Source organism: Parambassis ranga, chromosome 22 (assembly GCF_900634625.1).
Source record: "Parambassis ranga chromosome 22, fParRan2.1, whole genome shotgun sequence".
NCBI lineage: Eukaryota > Metazoa > Chordata > Actinopteri > Ambassidae > Parambassis > Parambassis ranga.
This window is the reverse complement of record NC_041042.1, coordinates 12,798,325-12,820,054: the sequence shown is the minus strand read 5'-3', so window position 1 is coordinate 12,820,054 and position 21,730 is coordinate 12,798,325. Positions and strand designations below refer to the sequence as shown.

The 21,730-nt window shown below is 42.1% G+C and overlaps 2 protein-coding genes across 2 annotated transcripts; one reads left to right on the top strand and one right to left on the bottom strand.

Moving 5' to 3' along the window:
- The first annotated feature begins 1,923 nt into the window (after window positions 1–1,923).
- Window positions 1,924–15,860, top strand: LOC114427926 (uncharacterized). Its single transcript, XM_028396167.1, has 5 exons — window positions 1,924–2,523; window positions 7,289–7,370; window positions 7,560–8,074; window positions 10,677–10,730; window positions 14,582–15,860. Exons 1-5 carry the CDS (start codon window positions 2,455–2,457, stop codon window positions 14,705–14,707), a joined length of 846 nt encoding a protein of 281 aa, XP_028251968.1. The 5' UTR covers window positions 1,924–2,454; the 3' UTR covers window positions 14,708–15,860.
- A 431-nt stretch (window positions 15,861–16,291) lies between these two features.
- Window positions 16,292–21,587, bottom strand: slc4a1ap (solute carrier family 4 member 1 adaptor protein). The gene is made up of 14 exons (XM_028396364.1): window positions 20,759–21,587; window positions 20,483–20,681; window positions 20,254–20,382; window positions 20,104–20,164; window positions 19,885–20,024; window positions 19,647–19,807; window positions 19,485–19,554; window positions 19,210–19,399; window positions 18,993–19,089; window positions 18,661–18,910; window positions 18,251–18,334; window positions 17,882–17,946; window positions 17,717–17,786; window positions 16,292–17,254 (listed from the first exon to the last, which is right to left on the bottom strand). The coding sequence occupies exons 1-14, from the start codon at window positions 21,581–21,583 to the stop codon at window positions 17,205–17,207; spliced, it is 2,391 nt and encodes a 796-aa protein (XP_028252165.1). The 5' UTR covers window positions 21,584–21,587; the 3' UTR covers window positions 16,292–17,204.
- Window positions 21,588–21,730: the final 143 nt, after the last annotated feature.

Here is a 21,730-nt window from a genome sequence, read left to right as displayed (position 1 = left end):
ATAAGATTATATTCTAAATGAGGAGCGAATGCCACACCTGGACAGTCTTTACAATCTAGGATGCTTTACTAATCCATTTATTCCCAGCCTCTAAAACAATACAAATACTGCCCTCATGTGGCCACACATGTCAAGACAGGAACCCTGAACATAAAAAATGTATTTATGTGCATAATATGACTCAATCGTAATCATAATTTACATTTTATTTGCTCATTATGTGCAGCATGTACCTATAATAAAATCATATATACAAGTAAAATTAGGTCTTAGGGTATTGTTGACTGGTTGACTATATTCAGCTTCAAATTGGATTTGCATTGAGCTTGACCTGGGGGCAAGCCACAGGTTGCTTGGAAAGTTTACCAGGTCATTGACCGGAGGTGTTAAGTACGAAAGCCTCTCTATCACACAGACACACAAAAACACAGGAGGCAGCACTCTTTAAAGGCACAGCTGGCTGTTTGTGTGTCTGACTTTACTTTCCCAACAGCAGATTTTAAAGTGGGCCAGCATAGCATCAAAACTAGCTGCCATGAGAGTTCAATAGTCAAGACTATTACCAAACCTGCTTTAACTGTCAACTAAATAATCTGGTTTTAGGACCGATATGCAAACACAGATTCAGCCATGTGTGCAAAATGGGATGCAGTGCAGAACATGTAACATCCTAGAGCAGGCAGGGGTTGTAAAAAATGACATCACTGAAACTGGATATCTCTTCACATCAGACTCGCTGTCTCACTGCTGGACAGAGCTGCTGGATGTTGGTGTGTTTGCTTTCAGGAAACTGCTGCAGCTCCTACACCTATTTAAAGTGTTTGCCCATCAGTAACAAGAATAATCTGCATTATTGTGATTTACACTGGTGATTTATAGTGAAAATAAGAGGCCAAAGATCAGTGTGTTGTCATGGTGCAGGTCAGGCTTCTTCTCAGCACTGGATTCTAACATGAAGTAGTAGTATGAGTCTAAGACACTATTTTACACTACCTTTAACTTTATTAGCTTTTGGACTGTAAAACATCTACATCTCTTTCACCACTGTGTAAAAGTTGATCTTTCTAGAAGTTTAATAACAAAATAAATCTAGCATTTAACACTGTAATAATAAGAACATTACCCTAAAAGCTTCCATGATATGTGGAAAACTGTAGTTTACTACTTTTCACCGTACAACACACAAATCACAGTGGGATGAACTCATAACATTATACAGTCTGGGATTATTAATACACTATAACATCACACACTGCACATGTACAATTGTTTACCTGATGTAGCACACATGCACATTTATATGTATATAGATTCATTTACTTCTATAGTTTATATTTTGTGTACTTTTTTTGCTCTTCAAATTGCTCTTTTGCAAATTATTCTATTTTGATTTCTTAAAACTTTATGGCATTCAGTGTGAGCAGCAAAGTAAGAATTTAATTGTACAGGGAAACCAGTTTCTATACTGTGCATATGACAATAAACGCTTTGAATATTGAATCACTCCAGCCATTTCTTACACTGAATTATCAATATGTTAAATTGCTCCGTGAACTCTGAATGGCATGCTTCACTTTAGCCTGTGCATGCAATGTGAGCTGATCTCAAGTGTAACTCATTAACTAATAAGTGATGAACCATTTGCATTTGTGTCCTTTTTATGACATGTCAGCAAGGTAGCAGGCACCTGAATAAGACTCATTTGTCTTAATAATTACACATTCTTATGGAGATTCAAATAGTTATTTATTTTATAGATACATATTTTTCTTCTTTTTTAGTGCTTCTTGTGACAGTCCTGAACTATAAAGAGGAAGTAAACAGTGCAGATTGTGTGGCTTTAACTCTCTGAACCTCCTCCTCCTCCACATAAATCCGACGTCACCCGGCGACGCAGCCAATCAGAAAGCAGGACGCTCAGGCCGAAGGAGAACTCTGTGTGTTGGTGTAGCGGGGCGTGCATTTGGTTGTGTGTATGTGTGAGTGAGTGTGCGTGTGTGCGTGTCTGAATGCGAACAAGTTGATGTTATGTTTTTTTTTTTTAATTTTTGCCAACATCTTTCAATTAAGCCGTAGGAGTGAGTGAGTGCGTGTGAGTGGGGGCGCTGCCATTTTTAGAGCCGTTGGAAAAATACGGAAAAAAAAGAGAGAGAACATCAAACTCCGGTGAAAATAACAAGTTTCTGCTACGTACAGCCTCTGAAAACAATCCACAACCTGCGCAGTTAAGCGAAAAGCCGTGTATCACTTCTTCTAGCATAACTTGAGGTGTGTAAGCTGCACACGTATGTATTTTTTGGGTAGGTTTGTAGCGTGCCTTCTTCTGTTAAGTGTGTAAAGTCGCTCATGTTGGCTAATGAAGTTGTCGCAGTAATCGTCACAGAAAGAAGACACAGTCGTATAAACGTAGCTAATTGTTGTGGATAAGCCATAAGCTACTACAGGACAAAAAAAATGCTAAAGACGCTGACGAAGAAGCTAAGAAGACATTCGCTGAATGAGATACATCCTTTCCAGCTGAAGGTAAGTTTGTTTTCACAGGTATCACTGTAGATTATTGTCACTAGTGCACTTGTAGAACAGCTGAGAGAAATGATCTTGTGTGTACACAGCGTGGCTTACTTTTGTCTTGTGACTACGCAGCTTAAACATGAGTAGTCTGTAACCTTGCTCACTCAAACTCTTTCTCTGTAATAGTAGGTGGACATCATGCTGAACAGCTTCTCATATATTGTCCTCTGTCCTCTTTTCCAAACCCCTTTCATTAACCATGCTTGAGGGAATTCACTCTTCATGGCTTACAGGACTTTGTCAGATGTTTACAACAAAACCCACATTGCAACATGTGGCATGTCAACAAATTCTTTCATAGACACTGAGTTTTATGTTGGCTCTGTTTGTGTGCACAGTTCTCCTGTGTCAGTGCCTCATTTAAACCTTGTCCAGGTTGTTCATCTACAGATTTTTTTTCTCCAGGTGAAAGTAGCTCTGCATGTGGTGAGAAAGAGGAGAAAAGCAATGGAGGCTTATTCAGTCGCACACAAAGAACTGAGCAAACAAACATTTCAGTGAAAACATTATTGTTGTCAGCTATAATTGTCCTGGCATGTACATCTTTACCCTCCAATTTTCCACAACAGTATCCCTATAAGTGCTGCTCAATTGTTGCTGCCTGTTCTGTTTGCATAATGCCTCTTTTTTTTGGAGGGGAGAGAATAGAAGGATGAATTGTATCCTGCATGGGTCACTAACTTGCTCTATCTACAACACTATTGTGCGTCAACCAACTGTACAGTCGCATGGCAGCCATTTTGTGCCAAAGTGCCCCCTTGTTCAAAGGCCTGGCGGTGGATACGGGGCAGAAAGTGTGCCATCCCTATTGTCTACTTTTGTTTGTGTTTGTTGCTCTGTGCAGTGGTGGAATCATTTTTGCTGAAAGTGTTTAGTGGGATGGGAAAAGTGAATTGTGAGGTAGTCACTAGGCCTGTTGCCTCAACTGATACACAGGATGTCGTGCAGCCCATGATGGCTACTCCTTGGTGATTAATTTACAAGGAATTCCTGCTGGAAATAACCCTGACAGCAGAATATATAAATTCAGTAGGGAACAGGCTCCAGGACCAGCGTCCATGCAGTAATAATTATTTTTAAAAAGCCTGACAGCGTTAAGTAGAGAGTCACCTTTGACTGTAAAAGATATCATGATAAAGCAATCAATATTAATAATAATAACTTTTACTGCAGTCTTCTGAGTAACCTACTACTTAATGAACAACTCAAGTTGTTCATTTTGGCCAACATACACAATTATATGTGAAATATGCTGACAGGGTACAATGGCAGACAGGTAAAAATGAAGTTAAAACAGGCTAGGATATCCCAATTTCATTTGTAACCCTCCTTGCAGGAGGCTTTCTGTAAAAAATGAGTTATTTTATCTTCAGTAAGATGACACATGTCGTAAATGTTTCTACAAACTGGCTACCGTCCCTCACAACAAGTAAACTGACAAGTTTGAAATTGTTTGTGAACCTCTGTGAAGTGAGCTAACCGCATTTTTATTGAGTGCTGATAGCAAGTGCTGGAACTTTTAGACTCATATGTTATTTACAGCTCATAATACTTAAGTTAGAGGTTTGAGGGCAGAATGACCATTTCAGGATAATCAAAAGGGGACTTAAGATCTCTTGAGGTCCTGTTCAGTACTGTTCCTAGGAGCTTACACTAATCAAGACTACTTATAGCTGCAGAAGGGAAGATCCTCTGGAGTGTAAGAGACAGGGAATCGACCACCTCTGACCCTTCGTTGTGTGTTTTTATGAGGTGTGTTTGTGTGAGGGGGGGAATGGAGTGTGACAGTGTCCATGACAGCGTGGAAGTACAGAGCAAAGCTGATATGTGTGTGAACTGTGTGGTGTGCGTACGCTGTGACATTGCCATTGATCCAGCTTAGCAAGCTGCTCAGTGATGCAAGGAACTGACAAGGATTTCATTCAACTGTTCCTGACACACAAACACACAACTCTTTGTCCGTCTTTGCATGTATGCACAAAAGCAGTTTTTATGCTGTGTTCGTTCGGGCTCACTTTAACTTTACTTATTTGTCTGAGTTCTCTGAATGATATTAAGTAGTCCGCAACTTGTCTTAAAAGCAACTAATATTGGACAATAATGTAAATTAAATAACATCTGATTCAAAGCTTGAGACTAGGAAATACACTTATGTCGTCGCTAAGTGTGACCTGATAACCTGACAGTGGTTAATTAGATGTGAACCATTCTAAGCATACAGAATACATTTTTAGATATTTGTGTGAGAAAAGGGTGAAATTAGCTTCGAAGCTAGTGTAGTGCTGTTTCTGACCCAGTTTCTACAGATGTTAGAAGTCAAAATCCTCACCTCAAACATCATTTGAATATTTGTCATTCAAAGTAGCAGCAGGGTGTATTCAGTATTTGGAAAAGATAATGAGTTAAACTAACGTCTCAGACACGTCTGTTGCAGCATCTTTTTTTCCTCTTTCTTAATCTTAATGCAACAATATGAACTGAAAATATTGTATGACTAGTACCACAGCTTTGGTATCTTCTAGCCAGCTTTATCAGAGCCTTAGCATTGCAGTTGCATTGCTTTTCATCCAGTTGCTGAACTTTAGTTTAACTCTTAACTAAATAAGACCACGATTACAATCTTCTGTAACTGCTTACTTAAAAAAATATATTATTGGGTTTTGTGGATTTCTAAGGTAGAATTGGATGAAACCATCCACTAGCACAATCTCCTTGAATTGCGCAGATGGTGTTATAGTAGAGCACAGCGGGGAAACCCTGTTACATCTTCTAACCATAGCCCTGCCATCCTGTCAAACCATAAACTGAATGTCAGTTAGGCAGTCTAGTGTTTGTTGTAGCTTTCTATGCCAAAGCAACAACCAGATCAGATGTGGTTCAGTGAAGTGAACACATGCAAGGTTTTTTCTTGCTTGCTCTCTTACTCACAAATTCACACTGCATGTAGCACAGAAGCCATTTGTAACAATAATCTTATATACACATTCTGACATCGTGTATTCGAGAGGTTTATATGCTGCCTACAAATTGCATGCTTGAAGGAGAATTTAAAATGGGTGGAGAATTTATTTAAATACTTGAATGTGCACCAAGTTTTTGCTTTACGCTCCCAAATGAGATTTGCATGGTTGGATTTTTATGGGCTTGCTGATATGATCTGGCTTTGCATAAGTTGCAATTACACGGTGTCTGAGGGTTACTGTTAACGGTCACTGTGCATCTGTGTACCAGCAAGGATGGCAAGGATGGATTACTCAATTATTTGTTGTGATTTAATGTGTGTGTGAATGTTTGAGAGGTAAAGAAGTTACGTGACTGAAACTTTAAAGACGGTATCCTTTATATTCTGCATGGTTTCTCTGATCCAGTAACAACAGCTTCTTAGACAATTCCCTCAGGGGAAGGAAAGGCCAAATCGCTGCTGTCAGCCTACATTTGTATTTCTTTGTTGGACAGACAGTGGTTGCTGTGTTGAGAAACTTTCAGCTCAAAAGAAGCACAGAAATCAAAACTGCAGAGACTGTAATTCATGTATTCTGCGTGCAACAAAGAGAAGAAGTTTATGAGCCACCAGCGTCACTTGATTCTGATTATCCTTCTCTAGTAACTTGTAATAGGATTTCTGGTGTTTAATGGATGCTACCCAACAATAATTCACTCACAGTGTAGCTAAAGCCCTGAGAGAGCCACATGCCAAAATACATTTCCTTCTCACAGTTATTCCTCATTGTCATTTTCCTATGGAGTTCATGAAGTGATGTTTCACTTGAGATTCCTCTGTATTAACTCTGGGCCTGTTCATTGAGAATCCATCCCATAGCTCTTCAACTGTTGAAATGCAAGAAGGCAGCAGTCAGTCCTTATCCAAATATTTCTGTCTATCAATTTTTCTGTCTAATCTTGCACTAAATAAACTTTTATCTGCAAGATTGGATCATTGGAAGCTATAATTAGGCTTTATGCTACATGCTACAATGCATGCATAGAATTAGATTAGATATTAGTTATTTGATTGGTGACAGAAAGTTTCAACAGGAATATAAAGTGCTGGGACGTAGCCACCACCTGCTCAACAGTTTTTGAAACTGTATGTTGGAATTTCCACTTAATACAAATTGAATACTGTCTTTCCCCCTATTGAGCTTTGAAGCTGCTTCCTTTCCCCCCTTTTCACTTTTTTTGTTAAGCTTCAGAATAGGAGGGGTGTGTGTGTGCACATGCCACAGAGTGGAAGGGAGGACACTGTATGTTTGTGTGGATGTATGTGTGTAAGCATACACGCACAGGCACAGATGGCAGCTGCTCAGCGAAGCCTCAGAGTGGTAATTACTGAGTGTGAGGCGCATTACTTAACTCTTAGCATTGCAGTCTGCAGGGTATCTGTATTGTTGCTACTGCTGTAGAGGAGGACGTGATTTTAAAGGGACAGGCGGGTTTAGGCTGTGGGAAAGTAATCTTCACGTAGATTCACATAGATTCAACTTTGGGTCTGTCTTTTGTTACCAACAACATAGTATAAATTACTAAGCATTTAGATTTAATTATGATCTGTTAGAAGCCTATTACAGATTACATCAATGTTGTTACTGATGGTTTATAACAACATCATGTTTGGGTTAATGTGTGATATGTAATTTTACTTATTACAGAATAATATAGTGGGTTAATTCATGATGGCATATTTGACCTACACTACAAGCTTGGCTCCTTTTTGTAGATTTCTTACCACGGCAGTGGCGAAGGCGGGGAGAGTGATGATTCAGAGGGGGAGAACCAAGAGCTTGCACAGATTGACAGAGGTATGTGCCAATTGCCAACCATACAGTATATAGTATAGTATATATTTTTGTTGTAAGTAGGTGATTCTCTCCATCGCCTAGCGATTCTCACACATTGCGATTAGATGTTTTAGATAAGAACGTTTGCACTCTTTTGCAAGTGTGCCTCCACTATCTTGTTTGACACTTCCTGCTTATCAACCTCTTTAGAGAGACGGAGAAATTGTGCCCTAACTCCCTTGGCCACCAGCCAGCAGCACAACCAAGGTCCCCTCTCTCCTGCCCGGTTACGACGCCTCCGCCTCCTTTTAGATGCCAATCTGGATCGCCATTCTTCAGAGGAAGAACTCGAGCGAATCAGCTGCGGTGACAACAGGAAGTGGGTGTCCGCACTTCCCCAGCGCCACAGTGATCATCACAGCAGTGCCTCCAGTGATGAGGAGGTGCGGGACCTCTGTGGGTGTGGGTCGCCGGCTGCCTCCGCCAGGCCACTGGTTGAGCCTGGTGCTTGCCTGGCTGCATCCCCCAGCCCTGTACTCTTCAGCTCCAGCCCACCGCGTAGCCTCAAACCACCTCCCATGCGATTTCAGCTGCAGGTGGTACAGCCAGTTGCACGGCCCATCATTTTGACCCACTTTGACCAGTCAGCACCTTACAGAAAGTATCGGCACAGCTACAGTGGTGAACCAGGGAGACCCAGTCTAGACTTGGAGAAAATGCAACAGGTTAGTAGGCCAAGCTCCAATATCGCCAAGTGTACCAACTTCTGCCAATATCTTAAGGCACGCAAATAATGATTGTCAGATTATTGACAGTAAGAAAACTTTTTTGTTGTTTTTAAGCAGAAAAATGTGAAAATTTACACATTATGGTGCGGTGTTAGCTGACATTAATTTCAACATGTAATTAATATTTAGCTTATGTGTTCCACCAAAAATGTACCAATCAGCAGATGAGCCTTGAATGACCCCCCCCCCCAATCAAACGGCACTCTTGGGTTGAGGATTTAGTCCAAAAATACAATGATGACTACCCTTTGAACACACAAACACATGGCCAGACAAATGCGTATGTACGCTCACACAGACAAACAACGTCTTGCCTTTCCATAGCCGGACGCTGGCCACCACGGTGGTCTGGCTGGAGAGGGATGAAGGAGAGGGAGGCACGAACGGCAGATGTCCGCCCTCGTTTCTCACAAAGGATGGTGAGCGAGGGGAAACGATGGAGGGGTGGAGGCAGAAGGAGAGGATTAAATAAACAACAGAAAAACGACAGCCTCTAATGAGTCATGGAGAAGCTGGTCCACTAATCATTAAAATCCAATAGATTTGTTGGCCCACACTGTAGATAGGAAAGTGTGTAGTGTGTGTATTTGCAGAGAGAGAAACTGCAGGTTTTGGGGGTGCATATGTCCATGTGGGTTTTAGAGGGAAATAACAGATGATGAGAGACAGCGGGCAGCATTGAGATGGGTGAGGAGAAAAAAAAGATGAAGCGTGTGCGTGCATGCGGGCGTGTGTGTGTGGTTCGGGTACGCATCTATCATCCTGTCTTATCTGTTTGTGTCTGTGTTTGTACATCCTGCCGTCTGTGAGTTTGTTGCTGTATCAGTGTGTGTGCGTGTGTCTGTCTGTATGGGTGAGAGTGTGTGCGCACTCAGTCAAGTGGAATGGGAGGTGCTGCAGGGAATACAAAAGGGGGCCTACAGAGGTAGCTAGCAGACACAGCTCAAGTCTCGCGTTAACCCTTTAGCTGGACACCTTCCAGTCACAAAGTGTGCCTCAACTTCTGCATCGTCACCATGTCATTTCTTTAACAGATGCTCTCCTGGGGTTTAAACCAAAGAATGAAATATGTACACCTTGGTTCTTGTTAAAAATGCAATTTAAATGTGTCAAATCTGGGGAATTCTATGTGATGTGTGTTGACAATGGGGGGGATAGTACACAGCTGAGATGGGTTTTTCAACATTTGTCATGACGAGCTCTCAGATAAATTCATTTTAGACCTTGAACTTTTCAGTTTTTTTCCATTTGATATACTGGGCTCAAAACATGTGTGACAGGGGTCACTGGAGGATCACTCAGGAATGAATATTTTAAAGTTGAATCACACATCCTGCATTTTTAAATTCCTAGTTCGAATCTTGGAGACATATTGGGGAAAAAAAAAAGATCCAAGACTAAGACTGGCCTTTAGCTCGAACCATATATCTGTTTCATAATTTTCTTAAAGGGTTAAAGGATCAGCCTGTTGCTTTTTTTTGGTCTGTGATAATCCCTTATGCATGCTAATCCATGCCCAGTAGTACAGACGTGGCTGTGTCACTGTTTATTAGCCTAATTAACATGGAAGAACAGTTTGTGTGGCAGATGCTGGTCAGTTGAGAAATATGTCATATATATCTCTTATAAGTAAGAGATGCAGCATTGATAAAGCTCTTAAAGTAAAAGGAAAAAACACACTTATTGCTCAGATGTCCATAAAAGATATTCATTTGTGTAGCAAATTTCATATACAAAAAGCTAATTTAAGTTTTATTTAGTCATTGAGACAACAGGACAACCACATTCAAAACAGTTAGCTAACTGGCAAGTCACAGCCTGTTTTAAAAAGAAGTGTGTTGTAGGGTCAACACAATGTGTCTGCTGCACGGTGGTGGAACTAGAGAAGGACTAAATGATCTCACCCTATCACTTTAACATTAAGTGGGACCGGCTCACTGAAAGTAGACGTTATTTTGTGAAGCTCCGTTACACATACATATTTATATTTTGAAATTCTTGTGCAGGCAGCTCGCACCCAAATGGACTGTAGTGCCACTGATACAAAAAAAAGATAAGAGTTGGCAGGGGGTGAGCATGAGGGCAAGTGCGCACCGGCTCTCTCCCACATCACAACAGCAGGAGTCTTGTGTTTCCATTCTTTCCTGTGCTCCCTTCCCCCTTGGAAGCTGCCTCCCCAACTCGAGACAATTCGATGATTGTGTGGTCCCTCCACCCCCACTGTTTTTTGAGAATAGTGGAGCTGCGTGGACATGGCGGGGAGTGGGAGACAGGATATTGCATAAGCTTCATTGACCAACTGTTTAGTTTAGTGAGACAGCTGGATTTGCCTCACTTCCTTCATCATCCTGATTCAGAGTTAATTGACTGCCAACGTTCACTTCTTGTCACGTCATATGATGTGAAGATTATTGTATAATGCTGTTGAAATGACTATATATAGTAATATGCATGGATCAATTTTCACATGTTTGGATTGCAAGGTTTTATATCATAAAAGTTTAGTTTATAAGACTTTGTGTATTCTTGTACTTCACAGAAAATGCTACTGAAAAAGAACTGTGGAGGCAAAACACGCACTATAAAGATTCGGGTAAGTTTACTTTTAATTAACTTTCCCACACAAATAAACAGTGATGTTTTGACAGGATAAAGTACACATTGCATGATAGCAGGATATAGATGCACATTTTTATCATCCCCTCTGATAAACATTCTTCAGATATCATTTTTTAACAAAAGTACATACTGTCTGTCATTATACCTTGCTCATAATGTTACTATGTCTCATAATGATCCAAAGTCTTTTGCACCCCTTCCTCACCTCTTTAAGTAGTAGAGATTAGAAAAATATTTTGACATTGAAGTCTGCTAAATGTGCAGGACTGGTATTACTCCCACTAGACTTGTAGGTCTGAGAATGATTATCCAGAACAGTGCTGGCATGCTTGTGAAAGCAGAGGTCCACACACACTGATGTCAGTTGTCTGGTTTTCTTTATAGGCAAGTTTGAAAGAAACTTAATATCTTCATGTGTTATTATTTTATCCCCTCCTACCCCTTCTACTGTGAGCCATGTTTTCTCTGATAGTTGGGCATGTAAATAATTAAAAGTCATTATAGCAAAAGCACATAAACACCCAGAGCTTTTCCTTCCTTTCATTCTGATTGATAGGAGGCAGTCCAGATCTGGGTGTCCTTTACAGTAGTGATAAGGTTGCAAGGTTGCCTGGCCCCCGTGAACAGCCTGGCCTGTCTTGTCGCCAGCACCTTGATCTCTATCCAACTGCATACTGGGACAGCATCTGGCTACAGTGTTTGTTCCCATGCCCTGCTAGCTACAGGGCCATGCCTGATACGTCTGAAAATCTGATATGCACCATCAGTTTCCTTCTGCAAACAGCACTCGGTAAAACACTGTTTACTGCGGTAATACCCAAGAAAAAAAATATGCATTTGGTTTTTGATTGATCTCTTGATCTCAGTCAGCATTGGTATACGAGGTGTGCATTTACTGGCCTAAATAGGTTAATAAATACAAAGGTGTTTTCCCAAGGTTTTTTTTTATCCTGATTGATCTCCCTGCAAACTGATTTTCTAATCACAGTGACCAATAATCATGCACCAACTCAGCACCACAACTGCGTATGAAGTGATTCTCTTTTTTGTTGTGGGTAAGGGGTGTGTGCTGGAGAGCCGACTGGAACAAGCCTCAGCATCTTGGCACAGATCAGGGTACTCCAGAAGGATGCACAGTGTGGTGAGAGAAGTGACGTTATTATCACATTGTGTGGGATAGTGTCAGTGAAACCTTATCACACACTTGTTTATGTATACACACATACACACTGTAACAGCATCTAGTATACTTGGAACATCCATATATGCACTGAGGTCTGTGTGATGAGTACAAATATGTAAAAAAAAAAGAAGAAAAAGGGATGAACTTTGAGAGGTTTAGGAAGAAGTGAGGGAGATAGAGCTGAGGAGGAGGAGGAGGAAGAGGAGGTGGAGTGTGTGCGCAGCTCCCTTGTGCTGTATTTCCAGGGATGGAGTCACTTTCCATTTATAGCCTGGCCGGCTGCTATCTGTTTAGCTCCACTGATACATAGAGATATTGCTCATTATCCTCTGTTCTCGCTGGTGTAGTTGGTAGTGTTGTTGTCCCCTTCAGTGACGTCTGTGGGCATTGGGTTTGTTCCAGTTCATAGCTTTTTCTTGAAATGAGTACACAGTAAGTCTTTGGATTGATGAGCCATTTGGAGGATTGTGTTGACTCTTTATGTCACTCCGTACTGTGTGCCTCCCATCTCTATTTCTCTCATACGTCTCCCCTCTGCTGCTGCCTCTCTCCTTCTAGCCCTCTTTCCCTCTTTTTTCCAACTCTTGGTTTTCTGGCAAGGATCCAAGAGAGACACTGGATCTGGATGGGGCCCTACCTTTGAGACTGGATTCAAGCATTGAAGCATGGGAGTTGTTACAGGGGTTGAGGAGGTCGATGATGGTAGTTGTGTGTGTTAAAGGGGGGTCATTTGGAAGCGGTAGGAAAACACTGCTTTGGCTGTTGCTGCTGCTGCTGAGGCCTTCCCCCTCTTGTGGTTGGAGGTGAAAAGGAGAGCGTATTGATGAGAGCTTCCCAGGCTGTGGAGGGCAAGAGTGATGCCGTCTGGTTTGAGCCACCATAAAGAATGGGTGGGGTGCAAAGCGAAGATTGATTGGGCAGACATGGGGCACATGGAGGGGGTAACTAAATTAAGGAAATGTGCTGCATACCCCTTTGGTTTCTGATTGAGGTAAACTACATTCCTCCTGCATAAGAACAAACAGATGTTGTAATATTAACATTTGCCTTCTGAGTTGAATGAAACGCTCAATACTACTCCTATGTTAGCTGTTAGTATCGCTAAAGACAGTTTAGCCTGTTGACTGTTGCTAATCCTGATCACTACTGGTTGTGCAGATGCTAGTCTCTTAAAAAATGGCACATTTGAGTTGTTGCTGATGCTATTCATTGATTGATGTTTCTTCAGATACTGTAAACTGAGCTGGAGGAAAATGTAGTGCAGTCATCTAAATACATATACAAATCGTTACCTTTGTAATAAATAAGTATATATTTTTAATATATATATTTATATATATTTATTTTTAGTAGTTCATAGCATTATATACATCACACTTGTTAAGGTGGTATGAATCTACTTCCTAGGAAGAAAACATTTTTTCTTTCCAGACTGAGGGAAATTAATGTGTAACAGGAAGAACTTTTAAAAACCATAAATCACTTTGTGCTATATTAATGGTGACGCAATTTCCCACTGCTGCTTTTTGTGTCTGTGCAGGCACAGAGATTTGCACTTAGCTTTACCCTTCAGGGCTTTAAATGTCTGTTGTGCTGCAGATGTGAACACGACATCTCTGTGAGGATTGTGAACGTGGATAGGGAGCCGTCCTGATGTACGACTCCCCCACAGCTGAACTGACTTGCAGCAGCCATATGGAGAACATCTTAGCACAGTTCACATTTATCAAGTTGTACTGTGACACACTCTGGGGCTGGGATTTGATTTGATTTGATTTTTTGTGTGTTTATACCAACATTGGTATATAGTTTGCTTTAAGTGGTGTTGGGAATTGTTGCTGAGTTACTGTGGCTTAGTTGTCAGCCCTGAATCCCTAAAGATGTTGTCTGAAGTCATAGCAACACCTGGTACTTCACATGTGCTCTTACTAGGATTTCTTTTTCACATGGGCTGATGTCACTGGGTACTTTTCCAGTAGCAGTAGGCACTTTCTGTGCACCTCAGTGGAATTAGTCACTTACAGAGGTGCATCTGTCTCACTTTGCTGAGAGGTGTTTGTTTGAGAGTGAGAATATATAGCCATCCATATAAACACACAGTCCAGTTTTTCCCAGGGTTCAGCGCCTTGCAGTGAATCTGTCTCAGTGTACCTTCTCACAAACTCCGCTCCCCTTTAGCAGACTCTGGAGAAAGTGCTGCCTCACTGCCAAATCCAACAAAGTCATTTCCTGTCGTTTCCTGTAGGGAGGAAAATGACCAAGGCTAATTTTAGACGGAGGGCTTTCTTGAACCACAAGAAGTGAGGTTCTGCTCAAAGGGGGGATGTCTCTGCTAGTGGAAAAGTATTTAAGTCACTGAGCTTCCAGTGTGAAAATGTTCTAATGAGGTGCAGTCATTTTCAACTTCCGCCAGTGTAATCCCTTCCCTCTCAGCCTTATGACAGCCACACTGTTATGCTGTGTAAAAAGAAAAACTAGTTGCACTAGTGACATGAATGTACCTATAGTGACCAAGCACTTATACTTTAAGTCAAGCACAGCAAGTAATCCTCCATAGTTCCATCCAATAAAGGCTGGATTAACCCAAACACCTATCTCTAACAGCTCCATGAACACTCATCTTTCATTTTCTTTGTCCTCAGAATCTGACCAGCAGTCGTCCTCCTCCCAGGTACACCTACGACCCCTCCATCTTCGCCTTCCGCTCTTTGAGCACCGTGCCCCCCTGCAGTCCTCTGACCCTGTCTGAAGATCCACCCTGCTCATAAATGTATCCCCCTTTTTGCCAGATAATCCTCTCCCTCCCCTCTCTTCATTCCCAGACAGCTGCTTTTTTTGCAGCTTCTGCAGCAAAGACCAAGGAGTGACTGTTATGACACTGATTACCAGAATGAAATGTTGTTTGATGGTCAAACTATTGCACACTCAGGTAATCCCACCCTGTCACTTTGATTGTCACTCTCTAAATGAAATCAGCAGGACCGTATAGAGAATAACATGGCCTAACAATATTTCTGAGGACGCCTCGGGTATTGTTCACATCTCTCTGAAAATGGTCCTATGATTGGAGAAGAAACAAACATGGACTGCAGACCATTGGTTGCACAAAGGGACAACCTTATTGAAACCTGAATTTAGTTTTAGGTTGGATCAATAGTCAAGGGAAATAATGCATGTGAGACAATCAAATGGTTCCAGGGTTTCTCTTCGATGTGATTACTGGACATCTTGTAAGGTTCTTGGTAACTTCATATTCTAAACATGGCGAGGAGAGTCATCTGATAATCTTGTTATTGTTGAGATAAACATAGACAATTCATATTTGTCTGTCTGAAAAGCTACTTTTTTGGATGTGTTATTGAATATGCAGGTCACGTAAGGTCGAGCTATAACAAACATGTATGACTGTAGTTAAATAGTTGACCTTTGACCTTTTGGTGATGTACGTTTCCTAATGAATATGTCACTTGTAGTCCAGGTCAAAGTTGAGTACTTGTATCCTCTTTCACTGCATGAGTTCCACTGTTTTGCTGAAAGAGAGATAAGTGGAAATAAGGAAGTATGAGTATAGTTTGCTGCACATTTGGCAAGTGTAAACAGTGCTGTGTTCTGCATAGCCTACTTGTAGTGTGCCATTATTTTTCCGATGTTGTACCTCATTACATTCTAGGTAGAAGAGGACCACTGGATTCACTAAGACACCCCAGTGTTTTCTAAAGATCTCCTAATGCCTTGATATGACATTCCTGTTGTACTGAATGAAACTTGAGGTAGTTGTCAGCCATTGAAGTAAGCTGATAAGTTCATTAAACACCATGTCACCACTGTAACCGAGATTTAACCCAAGTGAATGTAACATTGTGACATTGTCCATTGTTGCACAAAAATGAATCAATAAATGCCCTGTGGCCTCTTTTAGGAGGAGATTCTGTTCATTTTATGAAAATAATATACAATAGTGTGGCATACACACATTCACCAACTCTAAAAGTGTCCCAAGCAAATCAGTGAATGCAACTTTTACTAGACTAGCCTTAAAAAATGTGATAACTTGGTGTTATCAATGTACTGCTGTGATTATCTGTATGCAAAAGCTTGTTTTATCATCTTTTGTGTGTGAGGTGAGAGAAGCAAGACTCCTCTCACACTGTGGAGCCAAGAGATATTGCTTTCCATCACTGATTAGTAGGTCACAACCAAGAACACATGCCTCTCTGTGCCAGAGAAACACTCTTTGTGTGAGTTTGGGAGCTTGAAAGAGAGAAACTGGGTTGAGTGAGAAGGTGGCCCAGTGGAGCACCCGAGGATGGCTGGATATATTCAGAAGGTATAATGACAAAAACTTTAAGTTATATACAAACAATTTTTATTATGCATTTATGTAACAAAATACAGTTTACATTTTTTTTACTTACTAACAGGACAGAGGGTGGAAAGTATGGCAGGAAACCAAGAGAACAGCTCTGAGTGGGATTTCACAGTGAGGAATCCTGCTCCGGGCAAACACACACCAATAGCTGACTCGCTCATAAAGACAATCTTGTTAAAAAGAGAACTTTGAGAAGGTTGGGCTGTGTGAGTGTGTGTGTGTGTAGACACAGGCACACACTCCACTTAGCTTGAGTCATTATCAGCTTGCATTTCATCCAGTAAGCCATCCAAGTGTCCAGATGGTCAGAAAAGCTGCTTCAATGCTCTCCCTCTTTCTCCCTCCCTGCTACACACTCTCCTTTGGAAAAAAAAGGTTATGCCAGCAATCGACTGAAGCCAACTAGAGGAGGGATACAGATTGGATGTCAGGTGGATTTAACTGCAAGAGGAGCAGCCAAAAACTAGAAAGCTGAATTGAGATCAGTTGTTACTCCTTCCCTGTCTCTTCCTGTTTTCTGCTTGGATGATATAGGATTCAAATAAAAGGACAAAATTCAAGTGCTACCCATCTCTATTATTGTCAGGGGTGACAAGTGCCAGCAGGCTGACTGCCCAGAGTCTGCGCTGCCAATTTAATGTGAACTGAAACGGTGTGCTTTTTGTTTATCACAGTCTGAGACTGCAAATATCCTCAAGAGGTAAATAATAAGGTGCAGTGTTGTTGTCTCTGTGTGTCCCTTTGCTCTGCTTCCATTTTTCTAAGCTGAACCACACACAGAGACCTGGATGGGTGGATGGTCAGAGCTGAGGAGAGTGGAGGCTTTGTGCAGCAGGTATTATCTGCACTATAAAAGCAGCTGGAGTGGAGACAGAAGAGCTCTCTTATGTTCCCTCTCAGTAGCCGTACTTGTCATTTAGATGTGTGCGCCCATCTCCAGTCTGACCTGTAAGTGAAGGAAGAGATTGCTTTAGCATACATAAAAGATCTTTTTATAGGCGCATGACAAAGTTGTGAAAAATCCCAACTGGCCAGCAGAAGTACAGATGCTGAACAGCTGACGTGCATGTTTCCATACCACATTATCAACGAATCATGGGAGAGTGCAATTAACTCTGACCCTGAGTAAAAGCTCAGTCTGGCATTATTTTATTCCAGCTTATCTTATCACTGAAGTGACTTTGATCTGCATTCCTTCAACAATGAAAATATCTGCATTTCTGCAGCACAAATGGGCCCTGTGAAGGCCTGATTACTTCCTCTAGAGCTCAGCAGTTTAGGGGCATGCAGCGCTGCGTGAAATCCCACCAGAAGTGAACTAATTCTCCTTAGACTCTGCATTCTAGTTAAAAAATGTCTCATTAGCACAGATGAGGTTGTTTCTGCCATATAGAACTTGGTTGTTTACCTGTAGGGGGCATCCATACAGAATAATCAGGGTCGTCTTCTGGATACTGTCCTGTTAGTTGCACCGGTGGCTGTGGAAACACACCACAAAGAAATTCACGTTACACGGTAAAGTAACTTTTCTGTGTGACAGAGGTACATTTTATAGCTGTGTCTGAGAACATACCCTGCTGGGACCCATTACTTTCTTCTTTTTGGGGCTGGGGTCTTTTTTAACTTCTGCTTTGGGCTCTGTGTGGACACCAGTATGGTATATTAGAGGTGGTTTATCAGTATATCAACTATACTATATTACATTATTAACTATTTATAATTTATACAGTCTGATACCTAAATATTTCACAAGCAACACATTTAATCTACTGTCTCCACAATCTGACCTTTCTTACTATAAAAGTGATAAAGTGGATTTTCGGATTAATAATTCACAAAGACAACATACACATATAGACTCTTTCTCCCACTGACATGAGATAACCACTATCTGAGAGAGAGCACTGGCAAATATTAAAAGCAATAAAAACTCATCCGCCACCTGGACTCTGGGGGGCCGCGGCCTTGTCGCTGCTGAGCTGAGGACCATTACTGTCCTTCCTCCTCCTCTGTTTGTGGGTTTGATCTGACATGAATCATCCAAACAAATAAAACCACAATAATGAGGACATGTATGAATCAACGCGTTTAAAACATCCTCTTAACACTTCAAATGTGAGTCACATATTACATGACCTTAAAGTACTAAAATAGAATATGATGAACTAGATTGCAAAAAATCTTCAATCTCAGTTTTACATGAAGAAGCTGTTTGTATATATGCTGTAGATCTACTGCCACCCAGTGGCAACATGAAAAAATGTGGCTAAGATATATGATGAAAAAAAAATTAAACATACTGTATATTCTCTCTTATGTTTCTCATTATTATGCAGTTTTATGGCTTATTACCTTTCAGCTCAGGGGAATGTTCTGGTCGATCTCTTAGCTTCCCTAGGGGTGCGCTCTCTTTAGATGTGGAGGCACTGGAATCCTCCCTGTCAGGTTCAGACTCAGCAATGCTTGCACTCTGTTCACCATCATTATCTGTATTTTTTTCTGCCTCCACCTCCTCCTCCTCTTCCTCCTCTTCCCCATCTGGTGGAAGTTCTTTCATGTTGAAGAGCTCTGCGGGCAGGTTGGGCCTCTTAGGAGGCAACTTCTGTAAGAGAGAAGAAAACATCAGCAACAGATATGAGAGGGGGAAAAAGACATTTGTTATTTTAGATGATGCGAGCACCTACCCCGATGGTCCCGGTTTTCAGTCTGAATTTGCTCCCTCCTTTCATGGCTCCAAACAATGGTAAGGTCTTCTTAGGCTTCCCTGCCTCTGAACTGCCACTATCACACCAACACAGACCAACACATCACGGAGGAAAGATTGTGAATTCAGTTCTCATATCTATTGGTAAAAAACAGCTCAACAGATCACACACAACTGCAGCAGTTCGTTTCTCTCACCTGGGCAGCAGTGAAGGCATCTGCGCTGGCCGTGTGAGTTCGACCAGTCTGCGGAGCCTCTGAGCATCTTTGCGCAGGTCAGCTACATGTACGTGAAGTTTCCTGCGCTCCACGGCGTCTATAACGTCCTCGCTTTTCACTGCGGTCATGAAGGCATCCAGCGAGTCACCAACAGATGAAGACAAGGAGTCTGAGGGGTGGAGAAGTGTGAAGATGCATATGTTGGTAAGGAAGCAGAGCATTTAACAGCGTTACAGAGTGTGATGGTAACTCACCTCCTTTTCCAGTGTTGAGCTTCTTCTGAGTCTCTGCCAGCTCCTTCTCCACTTCTGATAGTTTGGCCACCTGCAGAACAGTAATCAACAGCAGACACATGTGAGAATGCTCTTTGTTTTATTCCGATTTTTCTAATCTTCTGGTGTTAAACTGGTGTTTACCAATGATTCATAGGTCTCAGGCCGCTCCTCGATCTTTCCTGCCTTTTTCATTCGCTCCTGCCTCTTCCTCTCCACAGTGCCAGTTCGATCCAGGAAGGTGTCATCGTCACTGTCGTAGTAGTCCTCATCTTCCCAGTTCTTCTTCTTGCGCTTGCGTGAAACTAAACACAACATGCACATTTTATAACAAGTTCTAATCTTCCCCACTGACTTCTACTTTGATAGCACAAGGGCTCACCTGCTTCTTGACGCAGCAGCCCCCTCGCTTCCAGCATTCGACAAGACTCCAGACAGCACTGGATGGCTGCTTCTTTCTTCTTCCCTGTGTGGGTCACCTCCGCAACCAACTGGCGTCCCAAAGCATCGTCGACCGGCAGCCTGACAGAACATAAACACTGCTGGTTGATATACACTTCAAACTCTTAAAGCTCACAAAGCTGGGCTTCAAGACACTTACTTTATTCTGCACAGCCAGGAGCCATGGCCTTTGTCTTCATATTCAAACTCCAGTTCTTCCCCTGAGTAAAAAAAAGAAAAAAGATTCAGATTGAAGTCAAGAAATTCAAGGACAAAAATCTGTTTGTACACTAGCAACACATATTCTCACCTTCCCGGTCATAGAAGCCCTGTAGAGCCTTCTTGGGGTCTTTCAGGTAAGCTGCCTCCTGGTCCTCATGGAACTCTGTCGAAAAGGGATTTTCCTCATTTTCATCCTCCTCTGGAACCGCCTCTTCAGCTGCAGGGTGGATTTATCAAGACAGATTGAGCAAGTTACCTCTGACTCTCAACACAGCAACACATCATGGACAAAGAAAATACACATCTGGCCAGCTCACCCATTCCCCACGAACAGCCGGAGTCTTCATTTGACCCTTTGCTCTGGCTTTCCCCATCCACCTCCTCTTCCTCCTTTTCATCATCATCAGAACCCTCTCCCATCATCCTCTTCTCCAGCTCTTCTTTCTGTTTCTGGGCTCGCTCCCTCAGCTCTGTCACTGTGAATTCAGACTCCTCTTCCTCATCAAACTCTGGACCCTGTGAAAAGAAGGTAAAGCTGAAGATCAACTGTGTTCAAAGATACACTGTCAGCTGCAGACCTTTGTCTGTTTTACCTGCAGGATAAAAAGCCGTGTGCTTCCACCAAACTTCAACACGTGTCCAACGTGCAGTCTGATGTAAGTCTTTGGGGGGATCTTGTTCTTGTTCACCACAGTGCCATGCGTGCTGCCCAGGTCGTGGACGTAAAAGCCCCTCTCCTCTCCAACAGACCCTCCCTCCCCGGACTGTGCACGGTACTGAACCACTGCATGGTACCTGGAGATGGAAGGATGCTCCAAGGAGACGTCACATACAGGTAAACGCCCGACCACGAAGTAACCTCTGTGAGTGAGAGGTACTGTGTCTACTATGGTGCCGTTTTTGAGAATTTCAAGAGCATATGGCATATCTGGAGCCCTGCCACCCCAGGAAGGCTCTGTGTATGGGAGAGGGGGGAATTTACCGGCTGGGGGGCCCTTGGCAGGAAGCACCCTCTGTTTAGATTCTGGTTTGGTTTTGACAGGAGCTGCGTTCTTCTCTTTTTCGCCGCCTTTCTCATCTTCTTCACCATTCAACGAAGATTCGCTTTCGGTAGCAGCACTCGAAGATGTCTCACTGGCTGTATCTGCATCTTGACCTTTGCTATTTTCTTCTGCTGTTTCGGTCTTTGAAGGTTTGGACGCAGCAGTGACATTACTGCGTTTGCTTGTGAGCGAAGGTGCCGCGAAAAGAGCCGGTTTCTTGAAAGGATCCTCTGCGTCCTGTTCGGGTTTTGGTACGTCTTTATTTTCATGTTCGCCTGTGTTCTCTGTGACCAAACACTCACCGGTTTCCATCGCAGAATTTAAGCCTTCATCCGTATTTCTTACGCTCACGTCTGATGGCGGGGACGCAGCCATGTTTATTTGGTGCCACTGTAAAATCCGTCCGGGCGTTCTGAACCCTTAAAACATGTCACAAAACTTCAAATGACGAATACAGTTAAGAAAAGTGTTAGTTAACATGTGTATTTAATAACGTACATGGAATTATGATATTTGTAATTT